At 46.9% G+C, this 11073-nt stretch overlaps 1 protein-coding gene across 4 annotated transcripts; it reads left to right on the top strand.

The window, feature by feature from the left end:
- The first annotated feature begins 4385 nt into the window (after positions 1–4385).
- LOC308469929 (uncharacterized protein) lies at positions 4386–10837 on the top strand. 4 transcript variants are annotated; one of them, XM_080993047.1, is made up of 4 exons: positions 4386–4637; positions 5224–5377; positions 5612–5728; positions 7582–10837. In XM_080993047.1, exons 2-4 carry the CDS (start codon positions 5270–5272, stop codon positions 8500–8502), a joined length of 1146 nt encoding a protein of 381 aa, XP_080849173.1. In that variant the 5' UTR covers positions 4386–4637; positions 5224–5269; the 3' UTR covers positions 8503–10837. The 4 variants fall into 4 exon arrangements, with proteins under 4 accessions (XP_080849173.1, XP_080849174.1, XP_080849171.1 ...); XM_080993048.1 differs by having other exon boundaries at positions 4386–4641; positions 5612–5714; positions 7574–10837; XM_080993045.1 differs by having other exon boundaries at positions 4386–4641.
- The last annotated feature ends 236 nt before the right edge of the window (positions 10838–11073 follow it).

Raw genomic sequence — 11073 nt, 5'->3', positions numbered from 1 at the left:
AGGAAGGAGTCCTCGGTGACGCGGCGCCACGCCGCCCTTCTAGTCCACCCCGCCTCGCTGGTTATGTAACCCCCTGCTCCGGACCCCCCCCCCACTCCAGATACATTCACAGAGACACAAGTGATTGGGGGGATGCGGTGCCAGGAGGGAGATCTGGGTCTGCTGGGTTGGGGGGGGGGGAGTTCTGAGCACACCACAAATGGGAAGGACAAAAAAATATATATGAGGCAGCCTTCCTTAAATGGTGCTGCTGAAATTAAGGAAACTGTCATAATGAGAAGTTAAATTGCAAATATGTAGATAATAGTAATAGGATTTAAAATAAAAATAATACATCCCACTCATCTGGTTGGGTTTCCCCAGCCACTCTGAGTGGCTTACAGCATATATAAAAATACGACCAAACATCAAACATTAAGAAACAGAATGTCCTATACGAGCATTACATAGCTGTCAACTTTTCCCTTTTCTTAAGGGAAATTCCCTTATTCCGAATAGGATTCCTCGCAAGAAAAGGGAAAGGTTGACAGCTATGACGTGCAACAAACAAACCAATACGTCAATAGAAACCAATAGCAAGTGATACACACACACACACACACACACACACACACACACACAATATCTGCTGAAATTAAGGAAACGCTGATAATGAGAAGTTCTATATATGTGTGTGTGTCTGTTTTATATATATATATATCTGCTGAAATTAAGGAATTTTAACTGATGAGAAGTTAAATTATGTATCTGTATATATGTGTTTTTATATAATATATGCCAAAATTAAGGAAAATGATAATGAGAAGTTAAATATCTATATATATATATTTTATATATATATAATATGCTGAAATTAAGGAAACTGATAACGGGAAGTTAAATTATATATCTGTAACTGCTGAAATTAAGGAAACTAATAATGAGGTTAAATTATGTGTGTGTGCGTGTGATATATATATATAATTTAACTTCTCCTTATCAATTTCCTTAATTTCAACAGCAGCATAGATGCTCCTATAGTTTTAGAAGTGCAAGTGCTGCAGGCTTTCCTGCAAAATTTGAATTGGGAAGTTTTTCCTACGCAAACTGCACAGGGTGATTTGCATAGGAAAGAATTATCATCTCCTGAATGGCACTATCTACTTTTTGTCTGCTCTGAAGCTGCTGCTAATCCTTTTCAGGAAGGCTGTTGACATACCATATGTTTAAAGCACACACACCCTGACAATCATGGGAACTATTGTTCACCCTCTCACAGCTATAACTGTAATTGGCAGCATCCTTAAGAAAACATAGGAATGTGCTTTAAATGTATGGAATTCCAATATCTAGTTTGGTGCTGGAGAGAAAATAGTTTTTCTTCTCCCCCGCAGTAATATTAGCTCAGCCATGTCTATATTAAATCATCTTGCAGTACAGGGGGTCTCCTTTCTCATAACTCTATGCCATTTGTTCGGGTACTACCCTCTGAAAAAGGAGAAAACCAGCTTGCTCCATTTCCCATGTGACAGCCCTTTAGATATTTGAAGGTGGCTATCAGATCTGCTCTCCGTCTGCCTTTTCCCAGGCTAAACATATCCATCTCCCTCAACCGTTCCTCATAAGGCTTGATTTCCAAACCCTGGACCATCTTGATATCTGCCCTCTGCACATGTTTCAGCTTGTCATTATCTGTCTTAAATTGTGGCGCCCAGAACTGGACACAGGACTCCACGTGTGGTTTGACCAAGGCAGAACAGACTGGGGCTAGTACTATCTGGACACTATTATTTGGAATGCAAGAAGATCCATTCTGAAGGAAACCAGCCCTGAGTGCTCACTGGAAGGACAGATCCTGAAGCTGAGGCTCCAATACTTTGGCCACCTCATGAGAAGACTCCCTGGAAAAGACCCTGATGTTGGGAAAGATGGAGGGCACATGGAGAAGGGGATGACAGAGGACGAGATGGTTGGACAGTGTTCTCGAAGCTACCAGCATGAGTTTGACCAAACTGCGGGAGGCAGTGGAAGACAGGAGTGCCTGGCGTGCTCTGGTCCAGGGGGTCACAAAGAGTCAGACACGACTAAACGACTAAACAACAAATTATTTGGAAGTAATGTGCTTTAAAGTTATGATGTGTATGCAGCCTTATGCTTCCATAATCTTTATAATATTGTTCCTTTTAAAGTCATCGATTCTATGCTGAGTGAATGTTTGGATAGATGTTTGCTCTGCTGAAACTGCCAAAAGCTATCGATAGGTAACATCTCAAATAAACAGGACTTTGCCTTTTGAGAAACCAAGAGGTCTGCTGCCTTCCTTGTACGTTACAAATTAACAGCATCCCGATAAGGCCAGAGACCCCTGCAATCACGATGTCAACTTGCCTGTCATGTAACTTTGCACAGAGTAAGCAAAGAGACTCAGAGAGCAACTAGGTTACATCCATACCATACATTTAAAGCACTGTCTTGGCTTCCTCCAAATAATCCAGAGAACTGAAGTTTTCTTTTGGCATGAGCCTCTCCTTCTTCCTCTGTTTTACGGGATTTTATGAGGCCACTTCCTTGATATTCTTAGGCAAGTTGGCAGTCCATACACACCATAGACCCACCCACCCTTTCCCCAAAGAATCGTGGGAACTGTAATTTGTTAAGGGTGCTAGGAATTCTAGCTCTGTCAGGGGCAATCTACAGTTCCCAGGGTTCTTTTTGGGGCTGTGGTGTGCATGCAGCCAAATACTTCTACAAATAAATAAAAATAAATGTTCCCATCCCTGCAGAAAATAGGCCCCTAGGACTTCCCCAGTGAAACCCCTGTAGGAAGTTAATAAACCAATTCCATGGGCATGGAGAAAATTTCACATCAGCTGAGAGCAAAGGTATCCTTGCCCAGAGCTTTGTCCTTGATCAAGCAGGGCGCATTCCCAGAATTTCCTATGAAGAGTGATGTGCTAGTTGTTAATCTGCAAAATGTAATTTAGGGAGGGCAATGGGGGTCACCTAAGAGCGATGAGCACCCTTAATAAAGTACAGCTCCCATAATTATTTGGGGGAAACTATGACTATTTAAGTTGGTATCATAGTGTTTTAAATTCATGGTGAGAACTGAGCCTTGGAGGCCCATCTAGTCTCTCCATCGTGCTCTCATGGTGGCCAAGAAATGCCCATGGGGGGCCCTTGAGCAGGATCCGAGCACAACAGCACTACTTTCTCCTCCTGCTGATGCTCAGCATCTGGTCTCAAGAGGCGTATTGGCTCCGACAGCCAGGACAGAACTTAGAACCATGATAGTTAGTGGTCCCCATTCAGCATCCTGTCCTCACCTTGGACAGTCAGGTGCCTATGGGAAACACACAAGCAGCCCCCGGGTGAGAAGATGAAATGCATAAAAATCGGACAACAGAAGATGGGAACTCAAAAGTCAAAAAAGGAGGCAGTTGAAAAAACAAGAAAGGAGATTTTCACTAGACGTCAGGAAGAATCTTCTGACTGTGGAGGAGACTCCCAGGAGAGGTGGGAGGCGCTCCCTTGAAAGTTTTTAAGCAGAGGTTGGATGGACATCTGTCAGGGATAAGGAACCTGTCTTAACTAGCTCAGTATTGTCTACACTGATTGGCAGCAGCTCTCCAGAGTTTCAGGAAGGGAGTTTTGGAAGACATATGAAGGCAACCCTGTTAAGGGAAGTTTTTAATGTTTGATGTTTTATCGTGTTTTTAATATACTGTGGGGAGCGCCCAGAGTGGCTGGGGAAACCCAGCCACATGGGCAGGGTATAAAAAATTATCATCATTATTATTATTAGTTTTCCCCAAGCTGTTCTGGGATTCCTGCATCGCAGGGGTTTGGACTTGATGACCATCAGGGTCCCTTCCAGCACTGCAATTCCACGATTCTAAGTTTAAATTAAAAATTCCAATGAAAACACAGATAAATTACACAGAGTCAGCCATAATGTCCAGCTGCGGCATAGTGAGTAAGCCCCACTGGACTGAGTGGGGTTTACTTCTGAGTAAGCCGTGCATGGTGGGGGGAGGATATGATGCCCGCCTTTTGCTCCTCTGTGGGTCTGTGCGTCTGGCTGTTAACAAGAAGGTTGGCGGTTGGAGCCCACCCAGGGATGGCTGTGGACAGGATTCCTGCATTGCAGGAGGGTTGGTCTAGATGACCCTCGGGTCCCCTTCCATCCAGCTCTGAGGTTCCACGATTCTAGGAAAGAAAAACAGCACAGCATCCTGATCTCGCAAACCCCGGAGAACCAGCGCCTTGCTCTTGAAACCGGAAATGTCTTAAGAGTTAACGAGAGCAGCGAGCAGAGCGGTTCCTAGAGAGGCAGGAAATGGGGGAGGTGCAACGCGGAAGTGGGAGGGGATTCCTCTTTTTTCCCCCTTGCCTTGCCCCCCCCCCCGTGGGAAAGTAGGAAGTGGCCTCGGCGAGTCTGGTGGCATCTCTGCCAGGGGAGCTGCTGGGCGCGTGGAAGGAGCAGCCTTTGGGGAGGGGGGCAAAAAAAGGCTGCAGGATTGGGGAGCCCCCTCCCTTCTTTATCACCTTCCTCTCCCCCAGGGCTTGAGAGTGCCAGAGACGCTCTGCTGGATCAGGTCCTAGATGCACGCATCCTTAGCATACCTTGCAGGGTTGTAGCGAGGAAGGAGGAGGGGGCGAGTCTCGTTGGACGCCTTGGGGGTCCCAGGAGGAAAGGTGGGAGGTACATACACTAGTGGCCAAAATGGTGGAAACCTTTTGGGGAAAATGTATTTCCGAGGTTTGACGGATCATAGCACCACCTTTTTTTGGAGTGATACCATAAAATTATATATCAAACTGTTGTTTAATTATTATTGTACTTTTGCAGGGGGAGAGAAACCATAGGGCTTTCTCTCTCAGGTGCCCAAGTAACTTGGCTGGCCATGGGCACTCTAAACCTTGTTTCATGCTGATTATTATGTTCAGAAAGATAAACAAATGGAACGAGGTTAGCTTTGCCATGGTTTAATGTATTTTTAATCTCCGTATTAAATGTATTTTAAGGTATTTTTAATCTCTGTCGGAAGCCGCCCAGAGTGGCTGGGGAAACCCAGCCAGATGGGCGGGGTACAAATAAATTATTATTATTATTATTATTATTATTATTATAGATGGAAAGATAACTGCAGGTTTCATATCGATTGCTACTGAAATCTTTGTCCTGTGCATTTGTGCATATCAGTGTGGATTGTGTTTTTTGTCTCCCCCCCCCCCCCCCAGTTCAGATAAACAAAAGAAGCATCTTTTCACCATTCCATTCCAAGAAATGCAGACTTGGGAGAAGGACTCTGGCCCAGACCTCTGTGCCCAGGTGGTAGCCCTAGCTGAGGATTTCCTCCTGAGACGGCAAGAGCCTGACGGAGAGGCACAAAACGTAAGGATACTCTGGGCGATACCGAGAGACGTTTTATGAATACAGTCTTGTTACAGCAGAGGTCTCAGAGCGGCTTGCAGCATATTTAAAAGCATGGGCATGTTGAGAATTGTGAGAAAAAGCTGTATTGTAAGCACATGGACTAGTAATGATTTCTGCAGAGAAAGCATTGTTTAAAGTAGCAGCTTAACATTCAGAATAACAGGCCTCCTCCTTCTTTTCCCTCCATTCCAGGCGCCTCAGCTCTCAGAGAAGAATCTTTCAGATTCCAAGAAGGCACAGGAAGAAAAGCAGGCAGAGGAGGCGGAAGAATATGATGGGGAGACTGCCTTATTAGGTAAAGACACCCAAGTGTTGGGGGGAAATTATAGCAAACGTAAGGAGTATTTTGCAGTATCTGCTTCAAAATGATCATTTTTTTTGTTACTTGCTTATTTTAAAAACATACCTAAAGGACAAAAAAAATCTGTTATTTCATATGGTACTAGCAGTGACTAGTAAATCACCCCTGAGTGCTCACTGGAAGGACAGATCGTGAAGCTGAGGCTCTAATACTTTGGCCACCTCATGAGAAGAGAAGACTCCCTGGAAAAGACCCTGATGTTGGGAAAGATGGAGGGCACAAGGAGAAGGGGACGACAGAGGACGAGATGGTTGGATAGTGTTCTCGAAGCTACCAGCATGAGTTTGACTAAACTGCGGGAGGCAGTGGAAGACAGGAGTGCCTGGTGTGCTCTGGTCCATGGGGTCATGAAGAGTCGGACACGACTAAACGACTAAACAACAACTAGCGACAATGCTATATGCAAAATACTGCCATGGGTGGGGGCGGGCCGGGAATCCTGCGCACCAGAGAATGGCATATTAAGCTGCGGGAAGTGAGCACTTTAAGCAAAATGTGCTGGACTCTATAGGTTAAATATGGAGGAAAGAAGGTGAAACAAGTATGAACACAATTGGTGAAAGTTGAGAGGACCATGGAATAGCAAACATGGGACAATTAACTAACATGCGTTTACAGTTTTATGAGAAAGTATAATGTTTCACGCAAAACAGTCTTTATATTGGTAGTTCTCGGAGGCTCAAATTTTTAATTTTAGGGGTTAATAAATTATCATGTATTAATGGGGTTGTTAAACTTATCAAGGATGCAGTCTGTTCTTACTGTTGCAAGTTATACCTGTATCAACAAATGAAAATGGCACGGGAGAAGTTAAAGCAAAAAAGAAGACAGACTTCTAAGGTCAAATAGTTGCATGTAAGGAGATTTTTTTTTTAAAGGCTCTCTTACACACCCACACATAAATTGAAAGCCATATAATTCCACTTTAAACAGCCATAGTTTCCCCCAAGGAATCCTGGGAATTGTAGTTTGATAAGGGAGCTGAGAGTTGTTAGGAGACCCCTTTGTTCCTGTTCACAGTTAACAATGTAATCCCTTGTGCTAGGGAACTGCAGTGACTACAACTCTGTGAGGGGAATAGAAACCTCCCGGCAACACGTGGCATCCTTAACATACTACAGTTCCCAGGATTCTCTGGGGGAAGCCATGACTGTTTAAATTGGTATGTTACTGCTGCAAACGTATAGGGCAGATGGGACCACACGGTTTTTCTTCTTCTCTGCACAGCGCTAGGCAAGCCCCAGCGACCAGCTGTTTTTGTTGCTTGTAAAGCACTTTGTATGGGGTTTTGGTAGGGCCGGTCACATTTAGCTGTGCCCCGCACCAGGTGGGTGTGATTTGCCCAAAACGGCCGTGCATACCAGATGAGTCTCTACATGGCTGGCTTAACGGCTCATAATAATTAATAATAATAATAATAATTCTTGGTAGTGGTGCCCGCCCTGTGGAACGCCCTCCCATCAGACGTCAAGGAAATAAACAACTATCTGACTTTTAGAAGACATCTGAAGGCAGCCCTGTTTAGGGAAGTTTTTAATGTTTGATGTTTTATTGTTTTTAATATTCTGTTGGGAGCTGCCCAGGATGGCTGGGGAGGCCCAGCCAGATGTGCAGGGTATAAGTAATACAGTGGTACCTCGGGTTACAGACGCTTCAGGTTACAGACTCTGCTAACCCAGAAATAGTACCTCAGGTTAAGAACTATCATCTTTTGTTTGGTCTTGGCTGCCCCCCTCTCTCTCTCTGCTTTGAAGTTTGACTCATCCCACGATTCTCTCTTTTCGTTCCACAAGTTGATGAGTCTGACGGAGAAAACGAAGAGGCGGTCCTCCCAGCAGAAAGACCCGAGCGCAGAAACCCCACCCGGATATCTTTGGAAGAAGTCATCCTCGGGAAGCTTTTCCCGGTGGAAGAAGGGCCTCCGGGCAACGTGCCCACGACAAACTTTGCCACGGAGAAGCCGTTTGAGTGCTCCGAGTGCGGGAAGCACTTCTCTACCAGCTCCCACCTCATCAACCACAAGCGCGTCCACACAGGGGAGAAGCCCTACAAGTGCTTGAGCTGCGGGAAAAGCTTCACGGAGCGAGGCAACCTCTTGAAGCACCAGAGGACCCACACGGGCGAGAAGCCCTACGGATGTTCCGACTGCGGGAAAGCCTTTGGCATCAGCTCTCAGCTGATCAGCCACAAGCGGGTGCACACGGGAGAGAAGCCCTACGAGTGCTCGGACTGCGGGAAGAGCTTCTGCACAAGCTCGCAGCTCGTGCGCCACAGCCGGGTCCACACGGGCGAGAAGCCCTACGAGTGCTCCGCCTGCGGGAAAACCTTCAGCCAGAGGTCGTACCTCGTGGGGCACGAGAGGACGCACACGGGCGAGAAGCCCTTTGAGTGCTCGCAGTGCGGGAAGTGGTTCTCGCACCGCTCCGACCGCCTGAGGCACGAGAAGATCCACACGGGCGAGAAGCCCCACAAGTGCGCCGACTGCGGGAAGGGCTTCAACCAGAAGGGCTCCCTCGTCACGCACCAAAGGACCCACACGGGGGAGAAGCCCTTCGAATGCTCCGAGTGCGGGAAGAGCTTCAACGACCGGGGTTACCTTATCACACACCGGAGAACCCACACGGGAGAGAAGCCCTTCGAGTGCTTGGACTGCGGGAAGAGCTTCAGCCGCACGTCCCACCTGACCGTGCATAAAAAGACACATGGGGGGGAGAGGCCGTAGCCGGATCAGGAGGTGGGGAGGGGAAAGAGAAGACAAACAAACACATACCCCAACCCTCCAGTGCCTCTGACCTTTGCAAAATATCAGAAAATCCGTGGGGAAATGCCCAGGTGCTCAGAAGATTTTAAAAAACGACTGTGGAGCTATGGTGGTATACAGTCATACCTCGGGTTGAAGTGGCTTCGGGATAAGTATTTTACGGTTGCGCGCTGCGGCGACCCGGAAGTAACGGAGCGCGTTACTTCCGGGTTTCGCCGCTCGCGCATGCTCAGACGGTGAAAATGACATCATGCGCAGAAGCGGCAAATCGCGACCCGCGCACGCGGGTTGCGTTCGCTTCTGGATGCGAACGGGGCTCCGGAACGGATCCCGTTCACATCCAGAGGTACCACTGTAAATGTTTAGAGCAGAGGTGGGGAACCATTGGCTAAGTTAGTCATGCCTGTCAACTTCAATGGGTTTAGTCTTGAGTAGGACTAGCACTGAATACAGTCGCACCTTGGATGTCGAACGCAATCGGTTCCAGAAGTCCGTTCAATTTCCAAAACGTTCAGAAACCAAAGTGCGGCTTCTTATTGGCTCCTGCAGTCAGTCGGAAGCCACAGAAGCCCCATTGAACGTTCGACTTCCAAAAATAGTTTGCAAACCGCAGCAATCACTTCTGGGTTTGCGGCACTTGGGAGCCAAAACATCTGCATTCCAGGGCTTTCAGGATCCAAGGTGTGACTGTACTGGTTTAAGATTCAGCTGCCCCTCCTATCAGCTCCTATGAACATCAGTGGTGCAGAATCTTTGGCCCGCCAGGGGCTGCCAAACTACAACTCCCATCAAGCCCAGCAGTCATGCTCAGTGGTCAGGGGATGATGGGAGTTGCAGTCCAGCAACAGCCGGAGGGTCAAAGGGAGGAAGCTTTTGTTGAGGCTGCCTGGAAAGTTTTGTGAGGCGCTGAAAAGGAAGTTGATTTCTGAACCACCTGAAACAGAGCCGACCTTTCTGATATTTTCTCTTGAATAAGCACTTGGGGTTGGTTGATCATATTGCCTGGAAGACAAACTCCACAGGTGAGGCGAGGCATTGGGACAGCTAGACAGAATGGGACCATTCGTGGTATCATAATGGGGGCTGAAAATAAAGATCCTGACTAGAGCAGATGGAAGGTCCATCCATCTAAGTCTGTTTTCTGATAGCAGCTTCTCGATGTCTTCAAGAAGCAGGCCACAGTCCCTCTTCCCGCTGGTCGTATTTCTTGGCATCTGGAAGCCTGAGGTATACTGCCTCTGTCCAAGGGAGTTTTGTTCTTCTGCCATACTGAACAGCGGTTGACAGGCCTGTCCTACTTGGGGTTTGGATCTAACCCACTTTTCCAAAGCCACCTTCAGCCTGTGGCCACCGCCGCATCCCTTGCCCGTAAGTCAACTATGCACTGAGAGCAAAGAATTCCCCCTCCTCCATCGCCAATCTGCCACCCGCAGATTTCCATGGCGACCCCAAATTCGAGTGTCCTTTGGGAAGGGGGCAAAAATCTGCCACATTCACAACAGCCTTTCCCATCTTGGTAGCCACAAGATGTTGCTATTTATTTGATTCCGTATCCACCATTTACCATAAGGTCCAAGGGCAGGTTATAGCAACTAAAAAATGAAACTCCAAACTCTTATTAGCCACAGCAAGTATGGACAGTGGGCAGGAATGATGGGAGCCGGAGTTCAGCATCTGGGGAGCATCCAGTTGAGGGACACGATGCATATTTTTATAAACCTCAGTATTCATGCCCCTTCTTGGACTTATTTCTTCCCCCTTACACAAAGACACCCCATCTGGAATTATCAGATTCCTCCCCCTGCTCTAAAACATCTTTTGTCACCTAGTGTTTCTCAGACTTGGGTCTCCAGCTGTTTGGGGACTACAACTCCCACCATCCCTAGCTAGCAAGACCAGTGGTCGGGGATGAGGGGAGTTGTAGTCCAATAACAGCTGGGGACCCAAGTTTGAGAAACATTGGACCCCCTAAAAATGGTTTAATTTCTCCCTATTTTGTCTGCTGCCATGAAAACAACTGTCGTCTTTCTTTCACGAACTTGAAATAGAACTTGAAAGATCTACAGCTCGTCATCTGAGCTCTCGGAACTCTGCAATAATAATTCCTCCGTAATCTCAAGTGATAATATAAGCAGCTGTGGGCTATTCCAGACAGCTTGTCGTGGAGGCGGCATAATTTGCCAGTTTCACTTCTGCACATTTTGTGTCTGGATCTCGACCGATATTACCTGCCCCACACAAGGCGGCATGGGCCGTTCTAGAAACAAGGATGTTTAATAATAAAAGTTAGATGAGATGCATGCATGCTTATTGACTGAAGGGTTTGTGTTAAAGGCGGGGGGGGGGGGTCTCATTAAGGCCCCAATCTGCCCTATACATTTTAAAGATGCATCTTGCTACTTGAAACAGACATGGCTTCTCGCAGAGGATCCTAAGGAGTGCCATTTTGTTAACGGTGCTGAAAGTTGTTGGAAAGCAGGTGGGGAAATCCACATGAAAAGGAGACGGATTGGTAGCAATACATTTCTCCCG

Source organism: Podarcis pityusensis (genome assembly GCF_964106645.2).
Source record: "Podarcis pityusensis genome assembly, chromosome: 2".
Taxonomy (NCBI): Eukaryota; Metazoa; Chordata; class Lepidosauria; order Squamata; family Lacertidae; genus Podarcis; species Podarcis pityusensis.
The sequence above is the reverse complement of the archived record's forward strand: the minus strand, read 5'-3'. Positions and strand labels throughout refer to the sequence as shown.